Source organism: Gopherus flavomarginatus, chromosome 4 (assembly GCF_025201925.1).
Source record: "Gopherus flavomarginatus isolate rGopFla2 chromosome 4, rGopFla2.mat.asm, whole genome shotgun sequence".
NCBI lineage: Eukaryota > Metazoa > Chordata > Testudines > Testudinidae > Gopherus > Gopherus flavomarginatus.
Window position 1 is genome coordinate 50,269,267 of NC_066620.1, and position 23,152 is coordinate 50,292,418.

The 23,152-nt window shown below is 40.6% G+C and overlaps 1 protein-coding gene across 1 annotated transcript in view; it reads right to left on the minus strand.

The window, feature by feature from the left end:
• The window catches only part of USH2A (usherin), a 570,592-nt gene that overhangs the window by 314,786 nt on the left and 232,654 nt on the right, over window positions 1–23,152 (minus strand). Inside the window, exon 30 of the mRNA XM_050950274.1 lies at window positions 9,863–9,976. Within this exon, the coding sequence (XP_050806231.1) occupies window positions 9,863–9,976 (114 nt within the window). The remainder of the gene's footprint in view (window positions 1–9,862; window positions 9,977–23,152) is intronic.

Consider the following 23,152-nt stretch of genomic DNA (forward strand, 5'->3'; position numbering starts at 1 on the left):
GGAGCCTTAAGTATTATATTATTATGCACATGTAACTTTAATTCTGACATTACCTAACTTCTGATAGTTTGACTTTGCAACAGTAATAGCGCTCTTTTAATGTAATTTGTGTGTATGTAGTAAACTAGAGGTTGGCAATCGCTGATAGTTTAGGGTATGCCTATACAGCTCATGGCAGCAAGTCTCCTTACCCAGGTTGACAGATCTGAGTTTCCAAGGCTTGTGCTAGCACTCTAAAAATAGCTATGTAGACATTTCTTTCAAGTTGTGCCTTGTGCTGGAGCTCGTGCTTTGAAGCCCACCCCCCTCCCTAGGCTTCAGAGTCTGAAGGCTGGTCTACACTACAGGGGAGGAGAGGGATGAGGGTCGATCTAAGTTACCCAACTTCAGCAACTTGAATAACGTAGCTGAAATTGCCGTACTAAGATCTACTTACCACGGTTTTGTCACTGCAGTGTGTCAATGGGAGATGCTCTCCCGTCGATTCCCCTTGCGCTTTCTGTTGAGGTGGAGTACCTGAGTCGACACTAGAGTGATCAGCAGCCAATTTATCGTGTCTATACTAGACACGATAAATTGACCCTGCTGGATCAATTGCTGCCCATCGATCCAGCCGGTAGTGTAGACAAGCCCAGAGTTCCAGCCCAAGCTACTACTTCCAAGAGCTATCCACACAGCTATTTGTAGAACACTAGCCCAAATCTCTCAACCTGGGCTGGGAGACTAACTGCCATAGGTTGAATAGACATACTCTCAAAGGTCCAGTTCTGCTTCACTTATAGTGAATTAAAACATAACTTCACAGCAACACCTTTGAATATCATAAGGGTGACAGACCTGGGGCTTACTCACTCTGGCAGGAATATCCGGTAATTTACAAGCACTATTTTGGCAAAAAAAATATATTCTTATGTAAACCTTCCCAACGTGAAAGTGTATCTTCAGAAATGAGCATTTTTTTTTCTGAATCACATAGAATTCCTGTATTAGCTAGTATGTTTACTAAGCTGAACAAATAATTTTAAGGAAAATTGTAATATGCAATAAAGCAAATATATGACAATATTGGGTTTCCTTACGTATGGCGCTGGCTCCATTAACATTTTTTTGCAGAGGAAGCCCACAAATAATGTTATTTTCATTGATAATGGAACGAGTAATAAGTTATCAATTCACTAAAATATAAATTAGTGTATTTAACAACATCTTACAAAACTATAATTGGGCTTAAGGATTTAGAACTGATTGGTACTCTTAGTAGATATCAAAGGATTGACATAAAAACAATGCTCAAATAATTGCAGATGGGAAAACCCCTCAGGATAAGCCTAGCAAACCTGCTTATTTTGGTAAACTTTTCTCTCATTGTAAACATTTAGCCTACAGGCAATTCGAAGTACTATCATATGTATCAAATTTGGTGACTCTCCATGGGACATCACCAGCTGATTCATGTGTCCTATTACTAAGAGCAATGGAATAGAAAGAATATTTTTTCCCTTGGGGAAGCCATCTCACTCTCCCCCCATTTGTAGTCTAGCTGACTGTGACACAGTTATGGAGAAATATTAAAAAGTTTAGGGTGAGATTTTCAAAAGCTCTCAGCATTTGCCTAACTCTAATCCCCCTGAAGTTCACAGTAAAACCCATCAGAGACCTCTATGGGAGCAGAGTTGGAACACTAAGAGTCTTTAAAACTACCACCAGCCTAATTTAGGTTTGGTTCAGTTTAATGCTTACCCAAAGCTTTGACAAACTTATTGATTCTGCAAAATTAGGCTAGAAATCTCAGAAGAATGACCTTTCTCAGGATAGTCCTGGATTGGTTGAAAATCAGAAAGGAAAAAGGGTATTTGAAAATTTCAAAAACAAAATTAAGGGAAAATTATACCGTTACACAGAAAATTCCACTGACGTCAATGGGAGTTCTGGTCAAGCATCTGACAACAGATTTTTGCCTTTAAAACATAAGAATTTCCATATTGGGTCAGAATAATGGTGCATCTAGCCCAGTATCCTGTCTTCTGATAGCGGTCAATGTCAGGTACTTCAAAAGGAATTAATGGAACAGGGCAATTATTGAGTAATCCATCCCCTGTTGTCCCCTCCCAGTTTCCAGCAGTTAGAGGCTTGGGACTCTCAAAGCATGGAGTTTCATCCCTGACCATCTTAGCTTATAGGCATTAATTAACCTATTCTCCATGAATTTATCTAATTCTTTTTGAACCTTCACAATATCCCATGGCAATGAGTTCCAAAAGTTGACTGTGTGTTATGTGAAGAAGAGGAGTTACTCACCTTGTGCAGTAACAATGGTTCTTCAAGATGTATGTCCCTAAGGGTGCTCCACTGTAAGTATGTTTGCGTCCCTGTGCTGCTGATTGGACAGCTTCGGTAGCAGTGTCCAATAGGCTCTCACATGCATCATCTCTCCTCATGCCCCGCCACAAGGCTAACCAGTGCACACAGGCTAACCTCCCACAGTTCCTTCTCTACAGCAGAATCATTGACAAGAACTGAAATAGAGGAGAGGAAGGTGGGTTGTGGAGCACCCACAGGGAGACACATCTCAAAGAACCATTGTTACTACACAAGGTGAGTAACTTCCTCTTCTCCTTCAAGTAGTATCCCTTCGGAGTGCTCCACTGTAGGTGACTCCCGAGCAGTATCCCCACTGTAGGCTGGCACTTCGGAGTCGAGTCAGTTACAGATGACAGTACTGTGGAGCCAAAGATGGCATCAGAGGTGGAATCCCCAGTCGCATAATGTTCTGTGAAGGTATGGACAGATTTCTGTTGTAAGGACATTCTTGAGGAAGGCAACAGATGAAAATATCAACCTTATAGAGTGTGTGAGAATACCATCTGGAAGTGTCATGTTGTGAACCCAATAAGATTGTCTAATGCAGTTTGAGACCCATGTGGAAAGTCTCTGGGCTGATATTGCTGAGCCCTTGGATCTTTCCGCAGTAGAAAGGAAAAGCCTAGGAGACTTCCTAAAAGCCTTTGCCCTAATCAGATAAAAGGCCAGGGAGCTCCTAAAGCCTTGTGTGTGCGGTATAGCCTCCCTGTTATCACTGTGTGGCTCAGGGTAAAAAGTTGGAAAGTGGATCATTTGGTTCACGTGAAAAGGGGTGGTCACCTTAGGTGAATTTCAGGTGTAGCCTGAGTGTGACCTTGTCCCAAAAGAATACCATTTAGGGAAGATGTGCCATCAGAGCTGCTATTTCCCCTATTCTCCTAGCCAAGGTGATTGCCACCAGGAAGACCGTTTTCATTGACAGGTATGTAAGTGAACAGCCATGGGTTTCAAAGGAGGTCAGTCAGGCTTTTCAACACTAGATGTAGATCCCATGTAGGGGTGGGATGTCAGGGTTGTGTAAAAAGGTTTACTATACTCCTGAGGAATCATTTTGTGGTTGGGTGTGATAGCTCTGAGTAGCCCTCTACTTGTCGGTGGAAGGCTATTATAGCCACTAAGAGAACTTTGAGTGAACTGAGAGATAGTCCCCATTTTTAAGAGTCAGTGCACAGTCTAGGATCTTTGGAAGAGCAGTGGATGTTGGAGAAATTTGTTAAGAATTACACCAAGCCTGAAATCTGGATTTTTTTTTTGTGGGTAAATACAGTATGTTGTGGATTTTCTACTGTGTAATAATACCTCTTGTACCTCCTCCAAGCAGGAACTTTCTATGCATTTGAAACATGAAGGAGCCAAGCCTTGACATGGAGAATCCCAAGGTTGGGATGTAGAGTACATCCTTTGTTCTATGAATGGAGGTATGAAGTGGACTGGAGAGAGATTGGTGGGCACCTTGAGAGCTCTGACAGGTAAGGGTGATAATTCTGTCTCAGCAAAGTGGAAGCAATCAGCATGACGTGTATCTTCTCATTTTATTTTTAATAAGATTTTTGACAGTAGGGGAAATGGAGGAAAGGCATAGAGAAGGTCCCTGTCCCAGGGAAGAAGGAGAGCATTGCCTAGGGAATGTTGCCCCATCTCTGCTCTAGAGCAGTAACATGGACATTTCTTGTTCAATAAAGTGGTGAACAGGTCTGTGATCAGAGTCCCCCACCATCTGAATAGGTTGTAAAGCACTGCTGGGTGCATCTCCCCTTCATGGTCATGTGGGAACCTGCAATGGAGACTGTCCGCTATCGAGTTTTGTGTGCCTGGAAGATAAGACTGCTGATAGTGTAACGTGGGAGATGCACCAGTTCCATAACGTTAGTGCTTCTGCACAGACAAAGGGTGATCTGTCTCTTTCCTGTCGATTTATGCAGTACATGCATGCTATGTTGTCTATTAGGACTCTTTTGTGTGTGTTCCCTTGATCAGTGGGAGGAAGTGGGTGCAGGAACTGCTGACCACCCTGAGCTCAAGGAGGTTGATGTGGAGGCATATCTCCATGGACAACCATTTGCCTTGTGTTGTAAGATTGTTTAGATGCGTGCCCCATCCTATGAGGGATTTGTTGGTGGTGAGAAGTACCGACTGGGAAGTTTGCAAAAAGGGCATCCCTTTGCAAATATTTCCTGCTTTTTTTCCACCAGTCCAGGGAGCTTTTTACCTTGGTGGACAGTGACAGAGGTTTATCTTGTCCATCTCGGTTTAGTCTGTAGACTGAGCTGAACCACATCTGGAAACACTGCATGTGAAGCCTGAAATGAGGTATCACTGCTGGGCCAGCTGCCATATCCCCCAAAAGTTGGAGGCAGTGTCTGACTGATATTTGGGGGCTGTCTTCTATTGTCTCTATGAGCACACCCCAGGAGAGGAACCTGTGCTGAAGCAGGAGTGCTTTGGCCTGTAACAAGATGAGGTCAATCATTATGAATTCTAGGCATTGTTCTAGGATGAAGGTTGATTTCTGGGTGTTGATCTGTAGGCCCAGTTCCGTGAATAAGGCTATAGCAGTTTTGGTAACCCGACAAGCCTTGTTGAAGGAGCAGGCTCTCAGGAGGCAATCATACAGGTAGGAGTAGATCATGATCCCCTGGGAGCATAGGTGAGCACGCACTACTGAAAGAACCTTGTAGAATACCCCCAAAGCCAATGACAACCCAAAGGGGAGTACTCTTTACTGATAGTGGTGTTGTCCTAGGGTAAACTTGAGGAACTGTCTGAGAGATAGTTGGATTGAAATATGGAAATAAGTGTCCTGAAGATCGAGGGCCAAAAAACAGTCTCCATCTTCCAGTGCTGGAATAATCGTTGCTTGAATGACCATCTAGAATTTTTGAGCTTTGACAAACTTATTAAGTGCTCTGAGGTCTAGCATAGCTCTCCAACCTCCCTTCCTCTGGGGTTTTAGGAAATAACAAGAGTAAAAACTTTTGCCTGATAGATGGTTCTATGGTTCCCAACTGGAGGAGGTGATCTCTTTCTTTTTGTAGTAAACTCTTATGAGAAGGGTCCCTGAAGGATGGGAAGGGTAATGATGGAGGGAGGCAAAGTGGATGGAATACCCATTTTGAATGATTTCCAAGACCCATTGGTCCAATGTTATGCATTCCCAGGTCCTGCGGAACATGGCAAGGTAGTAGTTGACTGGGTAGAATGGGTCAGCTGTAGCGGTTGAGGGGAGTGGTCTGTCAACACCTCAACTAACATGTCAAAATTGATATTTTAAGGTAGATGGCTGCAACCTGGAAAGCTGTGGACCTGACAGTTTGTGTCTGGAGAACCTAGATTTATTTCTCTGAGGTTCATAAAAGCATTGAATCTGGTATCAGGAGGTACAGGATTTATGTTGGGGCTGTGGACTAAATATTGTTTTTTGTCCAGGTGTATAGATTCCTATTAAGTGGAGAATGGCCCTGAAATCTTTAAGGGTATGGAGAGACGCATCAGTATTCTCTGCAAACAACTTAGTGCCTTCAAAGGGAAGGTCTTCAACAGTCATCTGCACCCCTTTAGGGAAACCTGAAAGGTGTAACCATGGCATACATCGCATGACCACCGTCATGGAGATGGACTGGGCCACTGTATTGGCTGCATCGAGGGCTGACTGGAGAGTTGTTTTGGCTACTAGCTGCCCTTCCTTGATAATAGCTCAGAATTGGTTGCACTGTGACTCTAGGAGATGATCAATAAAGCTGTTGAGTTTTGAATAATTGACATAGTCATACTTCACTGTTAAGGCTTGATAGTTTATGATTCGAAACTGCAATGTGGCTGAAGAGTAGGCTTTCTGCCCAAAGAGGTCCAAGCATTTTCAATCCCTATCAAAGGGAGTGAATCTCATTTGGTTTTTATGGGCCTGGGAGTTTGCCACATCTATAACAATGGAGTTAGGGCAAGGGTGGAAAAAAAGAAATTCCATCTCCCTGGACAGGATGTAATATTTTTTATTGGCCCAGTTACAAGTAGGCCTCACTGATGCTGGGGTTTGTCATATAGTTTTGCAGGTCCATGAGAACCTCATTGATGGGGAAAGCTATTCTGGAGGTTGAGAAAGAGTGTGGGATATCAAGGAGTTTGTAATGAATGTCCTTGACTTCCTCCAAGGGTATCTGCAGTGTGTCTGCAACTCTTTTTGCCAAGTCCTGGGAGAGCTGGAAATCATCAGCTAAGGATGGTGGCAGGGCACGAATGCCTCATTTGGAGAGGAGGAAGAGATGTTGGTCCTCAGAGTAACTTCTTCCTCAACTCCACCCTCATATTCCTCCATGATCTGTTCTGAAGGTTTTGAGGTTCTGGATGCCATAGCCAAAGGGGAATGTCTCAAGGGCTTATGAGTAAGGCTGGAAGCCTGAGAGTGATATGCACCCAGGTATCCCAGTATGGCCACTGGTGCAGTGGAATAGAGCCCAGTGGTGGTGCCCATGGTTGGTCATATGCCAGTGGTAGGGGGGAAGATTGGGGGTATACCCAAGGAGCATCTTGATAACAGACATATATGAGGGTGTGCAGCCTCCCTCCAAAACTGATGGAGGGGGAACTACTCTCCACTCATAGAATATCAGGTTTGGAAGGGACCTCAGGAGGTTATGTAGTCCAACCACCAGGCAGATTTTTGCCCCAGATCCCTAAATGACCCACTGAAGGATTGAACTCACAACCCTGGGTTTAGCAGGCCCATGCTCAAACCACTGAACTATCCCTCGGGGGCAAAACTTGACAGATAAGGCATTTCTTGAAGCCTGGTGAGCCAAGTATGCCTTGCTGGGGAAAGGGGTCCTGAATGAAAAAAGGAGAAAAATAAAGTTTTGTTTGTTTGCTTTTTGTTTTGGAAGAGAGATATAGAGAAAAAGGCTCCAACTAAGACTGAGGAGACTAAGTAAAAATGCTAAAGAAGCTAATTATCAAAACAGAATGCTAATGGCTCCGTCTCTAGCCCAGGGCAGTTGAGAAGGAATTGAAGGATATTAGCCTGTGTGCGCTGGTTAGCCTTGTGGCAGGGCATGAGGAGAGACAGTGCATGTGTGGGCCTAACCGACACTGCTACCCAAGTTCTCCGATCAGCAGTACAGAGACAGAAGCACATCTATAGGGACGCTACTCAAAGAAGTAGTATTTCCTTATGTTTGTTTTAAACCTGCTGCCTATTAATTTCATCATGTGACCCCTGGTTCTTGTGTCGTGTGAAGAGGTAAATAACACTTCCTTGTTCACTTTCTGCACACCATTCATCATTTTCTAGATACCCATCATATCCCCTCTTAGTAGTCTTTTTTCCAAAATGAAAATTACAAGTCTTTGTAATCTCTCTTCATATGGAAACTGTTCCATCCTCCTAATAATTTTTGTTGCCCTTCTCAGTATCTTTTCCAATTCTAATTTATCTTTTTTGAGAGGGGGCGAACAGTACTCAAGGTGTGGGAGTACCATGGATTTATATAGGGGTATTATGATATTTTCTGGCTTATTATCTATCCCTTCCTAATGAGTCCTGGCATTCTGTTAGCTTTTTTGACTGCCACTGCATGTTCAGTGGATGTTTTCAGAGAACTATCCACAATGACTCCAAGATCTCTTTCTTGAATGGTAACAGCTAATTGAGACCCCATCATTTTGTATGTATAGTTGCGATTATGTTTTCCAATGTGCATTACTCTGCATTTATCAACATTGAATTTCATCTGCCATTTTGTTTGCCCAGTCATCCAGTTTTGTGAGATCCCTTACAGTATATCTTCACTACTGGCCGGATTGGCAGGCAGCGATCAATCCAGCGGGGATCAATTTATCGCATCTAGTCTAGACATGATAAATTGACCCCCGATCCCTCTCCCATCAACTCTTGTACTCCAGCTTGCAAGAGGCACAGGCACAGTCAACGGCGAAGTGGCAGCAGTCGACTCACCACAGTGAAGACACCGCGGTAAGTCGTTCTAAGTACATTGACTTCAGTTACGTTATTCACGCAGCTGAAGTTGCATAACTTAGATGGATCCCCACCCCCTAAGTGTAGATGAAGCCTTAGTTACTCCTCATAGTCTGCTTTGGATCTAACAATCTTGAATAATTTTGTATAGTCTGAAAATTTTGCCACATCTTTGTTTACCTCTTTTTCGACATGATTTAAGTATATGCAGAACCGCACTGGTTCCAGTACAGATCTCTGGGGGACACTATATTTACCTTTCTCCATTTTGAAAACTGACCTTTTAGCTAAAACCTGGTTCTAGAAAAGCACATGAGTCCAGAGGGGTAAAGGGTTATATTTTTCCCCACACTAATTCACCCATCCCTACAAAGAGTTGGGGCATAAGCTTACAGTTGATCCAAACTTTTGTGGCTGAGAACCAGGTCTAATTTTAACTCATTTGAAGTGGTGCGGTTTTGATTTTCTAGTTTGCCTCTAGTTTACATCAACTTATACTGAAGTCTTAGTTCCATGTTAGCACTGTATCACTATTTCTTTATTTAACTTATTTGAAAAAAGATGAATTAAACAAAGAGGAGCATATATTTGCTTCTTAAAAAACACACCACACACCAGATAGGAATATTTTTTTAAGATGAGTTTTGAAATTGTTTCACCTCATGGAAGACAAAATACTGTTTTACACATAAGGGTCAAATTATACTGGTGTAAATCTGGAGGAACTGCTGATTTCAAGTGGATTACTTCAGCTTTAGACTGATGTAACCAAGATATGAATTTGACCTGGATCTTTTGTTTAAGTGAGATAGGAGTTACATATGCTTCAGATCTTTTGGGAACAGTTCCTCCAGTAATTGATGTACAGTAGTTATTGAGCTGGTCTCTAAAGCCAGAACTGTAATATATTTTCTTTCTTGCAGCTCTAGATCTTAATGCAAGCTTAAGAAACCTTAATTTATGCTTGCAACTTTTAAGTTCCAAGTACAACAAAAAATGTGCAGGAGTTAAGAAAAGAAGCAGAAAATTGAGCAGTGATTAATAAATGGCTAAATTGGCATTCGGAGGTTCCATCATACTAAAATAATTGTTGCCTATACTAGTGTTTAGCAGTTAAAAGAGACCATGGAAATCAACCGTTTGATTCTCAATTTCATACTGTGCCATACAATCAATTCTTTTTAGTCAGACTGTCTCTAGATTTACTTCTGAGCCATAGTAAAATGAGGAAGCTTTCATTAATCTTTCAGATGCTTCATATTAATGACAAGGCTCTTGCATGAACAATGTAACAGCAATTAAAAAGCCCATTAATCTGCATTACAGCTATTAAAGATGCATGTCATTAAAGGGTATGGAGTTTGATTCATTTTCGCACCCCCCCAAAAATGGAGCAATTATGCTCTGGCAATGCACTTTGTCATCAAATTAGGTTGGGGTTTTCCAGCAAATGGCTTTGCAGCATTTAGCTCTTCTCCTATTTTATTATTCATGACTGAAATGTGGAAGTCAAGACCTTTGAAATTACTTTACCTTCTTGTGGAGTGGAGATGTTCAATGCATGTGAGCTCTCAGTACAGCCAGCCAAAGTGCAAGCAGTTAGGGTTACACCATAGTTTGCAAAGGGTTGCAAGCCTGTCAACATGCCTACAACAGAAGAAATTAATGTTGCATATATACACTATGCAGTCCCATGTATGTACATATACAGTCACAATGCTATAATTGCATTGTCCAGCAATATATATTTACATAAAATAATATACTTATAGTAGTACAGGAGGAAAGGACAAAGCATTAAAACTTGCATTTCTAGTTCCTCGTGGTTTGGAATAGTTTCTGCTTTTTAAAAATAAATCATGTTTTGTTCAGAACAATATGCTAATATTGTGCCACTAGAATCTTCCAGTTATTCTTTGTAAACTAGAAGTTATTTCAAGATTTCAGCAGCTTAAATACATATAACTATTGACTCAGCTTTTCTTCATCCCTTCCCCACCAAATTATTTTACTTATAAGTTTTGTTTTTCCCAAGGAATTTCTAACCTCTTGGATAAAACTAAAAAATCTTTCTCTCAGGCATTAACACTGTTCTACAAAGCTTCCCATTTTAATCCAAGATATCAGGCTCCTGGTACCATATGAAACAAATCGTCTGAGTTCCATTACTTCAGTGACATCACATAATCCCCATGTTAATACACCACCACAGTAATGGAACCCAGTTGACACAGCACCCAAGGATTCAACAAGGAAAGATTTGTATACTTGTGCTTTTTCAGGACTTATTGGTGTTAGTGGAGAGAGGTGGATAGAATTCTGTTATAAATCAGCCATGAGTGATACCAATTTGATTTCACTCCTGGATGCACTCCTGAAAAAAAAAAGCTCATCCTAATACTTAAAAAAATGTAGGGATAGGTGTAACAATTCAGTGAGGAATATTGGCGTAGGAAATCTCACAGTTATATTAAATTGGAAAATATAGAAGCACCATAGTGAAAGTGTACAAATGTCCAAGAAATCTGTCAAAGCATTAGCAGTCCCCATTTTAAAGCAGGTGAAATAATAAAATAATGTGAAGTGAAACTTCACAAAATAATAAAAAAATAATAAAAAAGGAAAGCAGACTCTTGCTGACTTTCAATGTGCATCATATTCTGATGTCCACTAGGTATACACTGGCTTCCAAGTGTAGAATTTCACCTCAGGTGCCCAATTGTGCTGCTTAGGCACTGTCCTGCACTGGGGTGATAAAAAGCTGTACTTTTTCATAAGCAGCTTGGGAAAGAACTTGCTATTGAAAGCTACAAAATTATATTGAATTGGAAAATGCAGAGGTAAAGAGCTTGCCCTAAGATCCCCTTAGTGCAGTGTGTCATGATGCTGCCTCCTTCATCTCCTGCCCCCTTTGGGGTGATGTGCGCACTTGGAGGTGGACATAAGTAGCAGTCCCTATCATTAACAGTCAATGCAGAAAATGTCCCTTCCTCTTGTGCAGGACATCAAAGTAAATGTCAAAGTTGGTACAGTTTTTCTTTGATGTGCACAAGTGACAATCCAAAGTGAGTTGATGTATTCGTCTAGTATTTGCAAAGAAGCTTGCAGATGCTACAGTTTTTCAGACCAATCTTTCACTGAAATGGAGATGCTTGGTTTATTCTTGTACTTGACTGAAAAATCCTGAAAGTTTGGCATCTGCAAGATCTTTCAATTTATCTCTTTTAGGGCCTGATTCTACTCTCCCTTACAACAGTATAAATCAGGGCTAACTCCAGTAGATGTAGTTCCATTTAAGAGTAAAAATGGAGAAAGATCGATACCCTCCCTCTATGATCATAGTTCTTGATTCTGCTAATCATCAGTTGAAAATGGAAAGCTGCACTGACACCTCTGAATCTAATGTAAATGCTACAGCAGATACACTGAAGGCAGAGCAGGGTCAGCAGCAGTACCAACAAACTTTGCCTGTAATCTTTCGATGATGGAAGACAGCAATTTGAAAGCACATTGAATAAGCATAAAGTAGGCATTATTGATGTTTTTAAAGTTTAGCATCCCATGTAATGCAGGAATGCAGGCATCTGTATTAAACTATTTGGCACCAGCATCTCCAGGGAATCGCTCTGCTAAGCACTAATGCATTTTGCATTAATACTTAACATTGACACATACCTAGTGTGGGGGGCAGGAGGGAGAGGGGAAGGACGAAGAGGAAAGTAAAACCACACAGTTTGAATTACCTTGAGCCAATAAATAGGTGCATGAACCAATGCATCTAAATGTGACATTAGCATGTTCTCTGCTGTGAGAAGTGTGGTAGGGGATATTTTGTTATACATCAAATGCCTTTTCACACTGTATTCTGTTGTGCTTTTGGATGCAATTTAGTTTTATTTTACATTTAGCAGCCATAGTCTATTCTCCTTATGAGATAGTGAGTTAATACTCCTTGAATTTCTTGTTGGGAGACATTCTGTGGGTTCTCCAAAGGCTTCAGGCACCACCCGCAGCAACAGTACATCCAGAAAGATGCCCAAAGCACTGGAGGACTTTTTATTTATTTATTTTACAAAATGGAAAAATATTACATGCTGTATCTGCACTGCATTAGATTTTACATATTGAATCATCTGACAGTGATGTGAAGAACAGTGGGCTTCTAAAAATCATTTTTTTTAGTAAAGGCTTATACAGAGAAATTCACTCTTTTCCTTTACACATAAAACGTTCGCTATTTTGCCAGTAACAAGGAAGCAGATGAACTAAATAGGTAGGAAACAGAAAGTGCAGTTTTTATTTACATACTTCAACAAACTACTTTTTTCCTCGGCTGCCAACCTAGTTATTTGGCCAGCATCCGCTGTAATCTGTTCTCCTTCATTATGTTAATCTGTGGGCGGAAAGATTGCTGTCATCTTCAAATCACTTGTACAGCAATGGTAAACACCTTGGCCTGTCTGTAATTGGACAGGTGTCTGCTTTGGTGTCACTCGGCTTTTAATTCAATTAAAGAACTGGCTGCTCTTCTCTCATTACCTGCTCATTTCCTCTGCACTTTTAGTCAGCTATTGAAATTTACACCCGGTGCCTGCCTATCCCAGAGTGTAAAGTCAGCAGTCCCATAACAAAGATCATCTTTGATATACATGCTTTAATTTATTACAGAGCAAAGAAAATTATATACTGCCCTGAGACCCATCTGAAAATGGTAGAGGGTCTTTTAAATAGTTTCTTAACCCTTAATTTGTACACTATCATGTCAGCATCTCTTAAAGGCAAATACTTGACATCCAGGTAGATAGTTCACGCGGCTGCATCACAAAGTGATGCTAACCATTGTGACAAAGTTCCTCCTCTACCTTGGTGGGTCCTGTGCTCACTGGCAGATTTGCTTGCCTCACAGATTCACCCTGTGGGTCGGGAAACAGCCCAGAGACCTTGCCCTCTGGTAGAAGCCACAATCCAGGTCAATTCCTCCTGTGTTGATCAGGAGTTGGAAGGTTTGGGGGGAACCCGGGCCCGCCCTCTACTCCGGGTTCCAGACGAGGGCCCTGTGGACTGCAGCTGTCTAGAGTGCCTCCTGGTACAGTTGCGCGATAGCTACTACTCTCTGGGCTGCTTCCCCATGGCCTCCTCCCAATACCATCTTTGGCCTCACCTGATGTCTGATAACATTTGTACTTCTCAGTCCTCTGGCAGTATGCCTACTCACTCTCAGCTTTTTGCATGCCTCTTGCTCCCAGTTCCTCGCACATACTTCCTCTCCTCTGGCTGCCTTTGACCGGACTGAAGTGAGCCCTTTTATAGCATCAGAGAGGCCTTAATTAGAGTCAGGTGCTTAACAGCCTCACCTGACTCTTAGCAGGTTAATTGGAGTCAGGTGTTCTCATTAGTCTGGAGCAGCCCCTGTTCTGGTCACTCAGGGAACAGAAAAGTGCTTATCCAGTGGCCAGTTTATCATCCTTCTACTACTCTGCTGTTCCCAACTGGCCTGGGTCTATCACACCACACAAATTCTACCCTCAGATATGCGTCCACAGCTACCACTGAAGTAAACAGGAGCTGTGTGGATAAACCAGTGGGTGGAATGGAATGCTGAGTAAATGTTACAGTTAAAGCTACTGGAAATTATAGAACATTACCTCTGCAATAGAATCATCCTTCCAACATTTGAGTTACGAGATCCCCAGTCTTGTTCAGCTTGCTACTGAAGTACAGTTGAATTCTTCTAGGTTTTAAATTTAAATCACAGAATAAGTTCCAAGACTTAAAATCCACATGGTGGATTAGAGACAGTAAATCAATCCAATGCACCACTCTTTCTGCCCACTAAAAGGAACCTCAGGAAATAAATTAAAGTCCTAACACAGACATTTTGACGCAGTGACCCCATGAAACTGAGTAATGTCATTTGTTAAATATGAATGTAAAGTTAACAGTGTAACAGATCTGTAAACCCACACCTAGAACATTAAGCCCACTTGGTATGCAAAACTAGTATTTAATTTTCTATATTTTTATTAAAAAGTTTTAAAAATTATTTGTAGTATTTAAAGTTGGGATTTAGTAACAGTTTAGGAAGAAAAAACATGAGGATTATTCTCACATTATCTGAAATGGGGGAAACATGTAGGGAAATGGGTCCACAATACATTTATGGTAAAATGGAGGTCTGGTAAGATGACAGTTTGGTGACACGGCAGTAGAATGACTGTACCCAATCAGGTGTGGAATGTGGGGCAAACCCAAACAGCAACAGTTAAGATATTTGTACACCAATACAAGGAGCCTCAGTAACAAACTGGAGGAACTAGATATTATAGGAATAACAGAAACATAGTGGAATAGTAGCCTGATTGGACTACAGGTATTGAAAGGTATGGGCTGTTAAGAAAGAAAGAAAGAAAGGTTGAGTAGACTATAGACTGTAAAGAAATTAGAAGAAGTGATAGAATGGACAAGACAGAGTCTATCTGGGCCAAAATCACTTTGGGGAAGAAAGCTACTAGAGGATCCCCAATATAGTGCTTGAGGTGTGTTACAGACCACCAGGATTCGATTTGGTTATGGATAGAGACCTCTTTAATGTTTTTAATTAACTAAATACTACTAGAAATTGTGTGATTATGGGAGACTTTAATTTCCCAAATATAAATTGGAGGACAAATATTAAGTACAGTAGGGCCCAGATTTTCCTGGATGTAGTAGCTGACAGATTTCTTTACCAGATAGTTGCTGAACCAATAAGAGGCTATGTCATTTTAGGTTTGGTATTGGTGAGTAGTGAGGACCTCATAGAAGAATGGGTTGTAGAGGACAGCCTTGGTTCAAGTGATCCTGAGTTAATTCAGTTTAAAAATAGATCTGCAAGAAGACCTCTTGATTTCAAAAGAGCTAACTTTAATAAGTTAAGGGGATAAATTAGGGAAGTGGACTGGACCGAAGAACTCAAGGATGTGAATGTGGAGGAGGCCTGGAATTACTTTAAGTCGAAGTTGCAGAAGCTATCTGAAGCCTTCATCCCAAATAAAGGGAAAAAATCATAAGGAAGGTTTGCAGACTAAACATGATGAGCAAGCATCTCGAAGAGGTGATTAAGAAAAAGCAGAAAGTCTGCAAGAAATGGAAGATGGGGGGATCAGCAAGGAAAGTTACCTCTTGGAAGTCAGAAAGTGTAGGGATAAAATGAGAACTGCCAAAAGCCAAGCAGAGTTGGACATTGCAAAGGGAATTAAGAGGTTCTATAGCTACATAAATAAATAAATAAAACAAGGAAAGAAGAAGTGGGACTGCTAAACACTGAGGATGGAGTGGAGATTAAAGATAATCTAGGCAAGACCCGACACCTAAACATATACTTTGCCTCAGTTTTTAATAAGGCTGATGAATAGCTTAGAGGTAGAGGCAGGGTGGCTAATGGGAATAAGTATATGCAGGTAGAAATTACCATGTGTGAGTTGTAAGTCAAACTCAAACAGCTTAATGGGGCTTAATCAAATCAGATAAGTGCCATCCAAGAATATTAAAGGGACTGGCACACGAAATCACAAGCCCAACAGAAATGATATTAATGAATCTGTAAATTCAGGGGTCATTCCCTATGATTGGAGAATTGCTAATATAGTTCCCACAGGCACCAACTTTGTCATTTTCTGGGGAAGGGGAGGGGGGCTTGACCCTCACCCTGACCCACGCCCTGCCCCCTCTCCACCCCTTTTCTAAAGGCCCCAACCCCACCTGCCTCTTCTCATCCCCACACCACCTCTTCCCACCCTGTTCTGCCCCTTCCATTTAGCATGCCCCACCCTTGCCCCCCAGTGTCTCCTGCTCACCAACGAACAGCTGGTCATGGTGGGTGTGGGCACTGGGAGGGAGGAGGAGGAGCTTATTGGCAGTGCCCACTGGTAGGTGGAAGGTGCTGGAGGAGAGGGGGAGAAGCTGATTGGTGGGCCTGCCGGTGGGTGCTGAGCACCATTATTTCTTTCCCATGGGTGCTCTAGCCCCATAATGCCCATTGAATTGGTGCCTATGATAGTTCTTCTTTTTAAGAAAGGGAAATAAAATAATCCAGGAAACAACAGACCTGTTAGTTTGACCTTAATTGTATGCAAGATCAAACAAATGTTGAAAAAGAAAGTAGTTAAGGACAGAGGCGAATGGTAATCAGGATAAAATACAACAAGGTAGATTGTGCCAGACCAACCTGATCTCCTTCTTTGGGAAGATAACTGATTTTTTAGACAAAGGAAATGCATTAGATCTAATCTACCTGGATTTTAGTAAGGCATTTGATACAGCTCCACATGGGAAATTATTAGTTAAATTGGAGAAGATGGGGATATATGAGAATTGAAAGGTGGTTAAAGGGGTGACTACAATAAGTCATACTGAAAGGTGAACTTTCAGCCTGGAGGGAGGTTACTAGTGGAGTTCCTCAAGGATCGGTTTTGGGACCAAACTTATTTAACATTTTTATTACTGACTTTGGCCCAAAAAGTGAGAGTGCGCTAATAAAATTTGCAGTGACGTGAAGTTGGTATGTATAGCCACTACAGAGGAGGATCGGAATATCATACAAGAAGATCTGGATGACCTTGTAAACTAGAGTAATAGAAATGGAATGAAATTTAATAGTGCAAAGTTATGCATTTAGGGATTAACAAGAATTTTTGCTATAAACTGGGGACTTTATCAATTGGAAGCCATATAAGAGGAGAAAGACCTGGGTGTATTGATTGATCACAGGATGACTATGAAGCCATATAAGAGGAGAAAGACCTGGGTGTATTGATTGATCACAGGATGACTATGAGCCGTCAATGCAATGTGGCCATGAAAAAGGCTAATGCAGTACTAGGATGCATAACATTTGCAATAGTGTTAGTACCATTATAAAAAAGCACTGGTGAGACCTCATCTGTAATACTGTATGCAATTCCGGTCTCCCATATTTAAGAAAGATGAATTCAAACTGGAACAGGTGCAAAGAAGGGCAACTAGGATGATCCAAGGAATGGAAAACGTACCTTATGAGAGGAGACTCAAAGAGCTTGACTTGTTTAGCCTAACCAAAAGAAGGCTGAGAGATATGATAGCTCTCTATAAATACATCAGAGGGAAAATACCAGAGAGAGAGAGAGGAGTTTAAGTTAAGAGCCAATGTAGACACAAGAACAAATGGCTATAAACTAGCCATCAAGAAGTTTAGGCTCAAAATTAGATGAAGGTTTCTAACCATCAGAGGAGTGAAGTTCTGGAATAGCCTTCCAAGGGTAGCGGTGGGGTCAAAAAACTTAACCAGCTTCAAGACTGAGCTTGATAATTTTATGGAGGTGATGGTATGATGGGACTTCCTACAATGGCATGTGGTACAGCAGTGACTGCCAGTAGCAAAAATCCCCAGCTGCTGGAGACGGGACACAAGGTGGAGAGGGCTCTGAGTTACTACAGAGAATTCTTTCCCAGGTATCTGCCTGGTGGGTCTTGCCCACATGTTCAGGGTGTATCTGATCACCATATTTGGGGTTGGGAAGGAATTTCCTCCCAGGTCAGATTGGCTGAGACCCTATTCTCTTACTTGGCCAGATGCTGTGAAACGGGTGCATAATTCCAAATGGAGGATGGATCTACGTTGCCACTGAGGCATATGGGCCAGTGCTCCGTTCAGCAAAATTAGAAAATAAATTCAGTGAAATTACAGCACCTTAGTGCTGCTACCTTTTAAATTAAGAGTCTTTGTCAAAGCAGCTGCTCCAGACTGTTGCTGTGCATTCCAGAAAGGTGTTTCTCTAAGCAGGCACAGGTCTTCAGAGATGGGAATCCAGGCTTTTATGAATATTTGTGTATATTTTATTCATAATAATGGACTGGTTAAATGACCTGATGAAGGCTTGAGTTTTAAATGTAAATTCTGTAAAGGAGCTTTACAAAACAGTCAGAAAATAATTACCAACTCAGGGACAAAATCTGTTTGCCCTTTCTGTTTTGATAACACTGCTCTACAGTCAAAATGCTTCTGAAATAAATGTAGTCCAACTTTACTAATTCTGGGTCACTGAGAACAAAAATGATGCTTAAAATTGTTGATTGGCTCTAGTTTTCAAGATATGCTATTGAGTCAGTATATACAACCCTTGATTTGGGAATAGCGGAGGATAAGTGAGTTATAAAGCGAAGAGATCTCAATTTAAACCAGAAATGACTAAAATACATCTTTGACTGGATCTATGAATAAATCTATGACTGGGTTTGGACAGTACTTGCTTTTTAGGCAAAACAATGAATGATGCAATCTGAAGCTGGTATTGCGTCATACATGATATGAATTGCATCATGTTATTCCTAGAAGTCATGGATGATGCAATCATAACGAAGCTTACATCATTCTGCTGAACAAATTGCCCTATATCAGCTCTAGAAATCATACAGTGTCATGCTTTCTTATTTGTCAGTGTTTGATTTTGCAAAGGGACACATTTCTGTTTAGCCAAAGTGAGCAGAGATGCCTCGTACTTGTGTGAACAGTGCAGATAACTTCTGCTATGTTTGTGGTGAAGTGACTTTTGCATCACAAAAGCGCAGTATAACCACTATGGTTAAGAAAGCCTATCACCTTTATTTTGGCTGCAAAATTGGAGATCAGGACAAGAGGTGGGCCCCACACATATGCTGCAACACTTGTGCAACAAATCTTGGCCAGTGGTTGAACAGGAAAAGGAAATCTATGCCTTTTGCAGTGCCAATGATTTGGAGAGAGACAACAGATCATACCAGCAATTGTTACTTCTGCATGGTGCCTCCAGTTGGGAAAGGTGTATCAAAGAAGAAAAAGTGGACTGTGCATTATCCAAACATTCCATCAGCTATACGCCCAGTACCCCACGGAGAAGGACTGCCGGTTCCTGATGCACCAGAATCATTCTCACTTGAGTCAGATGAGGAAGAGGAAGAGGATGAAACTTCTGGTCCTGAACCATCAATGTCACAGGACCCACATTTTCTCCCATCCTCCTCCTCTGAACCACACCTCATAACACAAGGTGAACTGAATGAGCTTGTCAGGGATTTGGAACTACCCAAGAGTAAGGCAGAGCTGTTGGGCTCCAGACTACAGCAGTGGAATCTCCTGGTAGGTGATGTTAGGATTTCCATGTTCCGTGACCGTCAAAAGGATCTTGTCCCATTCTTCTTCATGGAAGGTGATCTTGTAGCCTGCAACAACATCGATGGTGTGATGGCAGCCCTCAACATCGTTCACAATCCAGATGAGTGGAGACTGTTCACTGATTCATCGAAGACGAGTCTTAAAGCTGTTTTGCTGCATAATGGCAATGTTTTGCCATCAATTCCAGTTGGTCATGCAGTCCATATGAAGGAAACCTATGACAACATGAAACAACTTTTGAGGTGCATAAACTATGACCAACATCAGTGGCAGCTTTGTGGCAATTTGAAGGTTGTTGCTCTCTTGCTTGGTCAGCAGACTGGATACACAAAGTACTGCTGTTTTCTCTGCAAATGGGATAGTTGTGCAAGAGATTCCCACTACATCAAGAAAGATTGGCCACTCCGACAGTCATTGGAGCCTGGGAGGAAAAGTGTTCAGCATCCACCACTTGTTGAATCAAGGAAGATTTTGTTACCACCCTTACACATCAAGCTGGGTCTGATGAAGAACTTTGTCAAGGCCATTGACAAAACACAAGCAGCTTTCAAGTACCTCCGTGGAAAATTTCCAAGGTTAAGTGAAGCTAAGATAAAGGAAGGTGTCTTTGTTGGTCCTCAGATTCGTGAACTTCTTCGAGATGACGCATTTGACCATGCACTGCGTGGCAAGGAAAAGACGGCATGGAAAGCCTACCATTTAGTGGCAATAAATTTTCTTGGAAACAACACGGCAGACAACTACAGGTTGTTGGTGGTAAACCTCCTCAAGGCATACAAAACCCTTGGTTGCAACACGTCACTAAAGATACATTTTTTGCACTCTCATCTAGATTTTTTTCCACCGAACTGCGGAGAAGTGAGCGACGAGCACGGCGAGCGATTTTGCCAGGACATTGCAACAATGGAGAAACGCTATCAGGGCAAATGGAGCCCATCAATGCTTGCAGACTATTGCTGGACAGTGACAAGAGATGCTCCATTTAATGAATACAAGAGACAAGCCAAGAAGCCCCGAGTAGACACTGAATAGAACTAAACTATGTACATAATAGTTTTTTGCCTTTTGTTTCATAATAAATTTTATTTATGTAACCCTTTTGCTGATTTTTAAAGTGTTACATAAACAGGACAGGTGAAAAATTATCATGTAAAGCAACCATAAACACATGAAAAGACCTAGGTTTACAATTTATGATTAAAACTCTACTATCTACACAACATACATAGACATAAAATGTAAAAACTTAAATATCTTAGAAACAGTAGCCAATCAGTTGTTTTAATTGTTATATTTGAATTCAGCACATCAAAATACATAATAAATATCACATTTTATCTCTGAAGCAGACGACTTCTCAAAAATTGTAGACCAGTGTAATGTAAACAATAATGATACTTTCCCTACCAGCCCAAAATGTACTCATCCCAGCCTAGTGTTCGAGTAGAATTTTGTAAGGTTGCTTAGCACAATTTTGTCAGATGTATTTAGAATATTATATTTATGTCATACTAATTTGATGTGTTGAGCTTTTTTTTTGTGCTACATGAGGTTTTCAAAGCTAACTGAAGGATTTAGCCATACAATGAATGGGAGTTGAATGGGTAATTCCTCTAGTTTTTTCTGTGATCATTTTACATTGTTTTTCTTTTGCGGTACTAATTTATGGTGACCCATTTTAAAGCATGTAAATCACTTATTAAAGACTAAAACAACACTGTTCATCTCCCTCTCCCCACTCCAGTGGTTACAAACTATTTATAAAAGAAAAAAAGTTATAAAACAAACCAATTCTTTTTTTTTAAAGATTGTATTTAGTCAAAGCTCTAATGACTAACTATGTATACAAAGTAGAATGGCTTCAAGGGAAAGATTTGCACCAAAATTCCTCAAAGTCCAGTTGGTAGGGCACTTTCCTCTAACATAGGAGACCCAAGTTCAAATCCCTTCTCCACATCAGGCAGGGAGGGGGATGAACACAGGGTCTCCGATGAATGCCCTAACCACTGGGCTACAGGTTAAAAGAAATGACCACTGCCAAGTCTCCGTTCAGTCCTTTTGTGAATGGCACTTAAATCCCAAAATAAATTGAGCCAAAACTATTCAGAAAATTAATGTCAAATTCATGAATAATCAGGGGTAGACATTTGTTTGTGAATAAATTATTTTTTTTAAAAATGCACCATCACCACCTCTGCCCACCCTGCTGTTCTGTGAATCATTTCCTTTGCTTTTGAGTTCAAAAATGCCTAAATAAAAATGAAACATTTTGTTCAAAATTAATTTGTCAACTTTTTTGATTAAATATTTATATAGAATATATATTTATTTGCAATTTTGGTTTGGGTTCAATCTGAGCTCAATTTTTTTTAGATTTTTTCAAAACTACCAGCAAACTGAAAACTCAAATATTCATTTACTCTAATTGTGAGGGCCATACACATATCCATAACCAGGGTTTTATCATGATAATGATATAAGCTGTGTGATTTCCTGCTACCTTATTTCAAGTCAGATGCAGTACACAGCACCATTCATATTTTTATTCTTTCTGCTATGAGCAATGTTTATATTATTTATGCCATGGTTCAGACCACAGATTTCCAAATAGCAAGGATAAAGAAACAGTTGATTTCAGAATTTATATATATATATATATATATATATATATATATATAAAACACACATACTTGTATTTAAATAATATGATCAATCAACTGAAAGAGTAACAACTTCATAAAAAAATCTGTTCTGGAAAGCAGTAATTTAAAACTAAGTTCTATGATTAATGATCTGCATAACTTAGAATCTGAAAATACATTTTTGTAATTATTAAAGAAATAGGTTAAACATGCTGGGCCTCTGCTGATTTGCATTTTGTGTAGTTATTTACAACTGTGTAAAAAAGCATTGAAAATGCTAGCATTCTGATACTTAACAGGTAGCTGAGGCAATCTTGTCTACTGTTTAGAGCAGAGAATCAGAACATCTAAATTCTTTTTTTAATCTATGCCATTGATTCACTGTGTGACCATAAGCAAATCAATTCATTAAACTGGGCCTCAAATTCACCCATCTACAAAGTGGGAACAATATTGTATTTAACTACTGTGAGGAGGTATTTTGAGACTAATTAAATTAATATCTTTAAACGTGTCTTTGAGACACATGTAAAATAGTATCTGAAAAATTAACTTGTGGTATTGTGTGACAATACTGATGGTCAGACATTGGCCTAACATTTGTGTGATTGTTTTAGAGTTGTAACAGACTTGGGTACCTGAGAATATGATGACACATACTAAGAGAAAGCACTTTTTCTGCTTGTCTGACTACATTTCTGATTTACTGATGCTTGAAATATCATTTGCAGTAGTAGCAAAATTCAAATGAACAAAAGACCTAGAACCTGTTCTCTGGAAACCAAAGTTCCCTGTGGTATACTGAAGAGTAATCTACAAAGTGAAGAACTCTCAAAGATTTACAAGTTCCCCCTCTCTTTTAAATGTATTGCATTAGACAGAGAAGTGTCTTACCTGATGGTTCTTATCCAAATACCCAGGCTTACCATTCCAACTATGGGTTTTGCTTTGCTCTGAAGCTCCAGGAGACAGATGAGACCTATTTGTCACAGCAAGGAGGCTTACTGTCCCCTT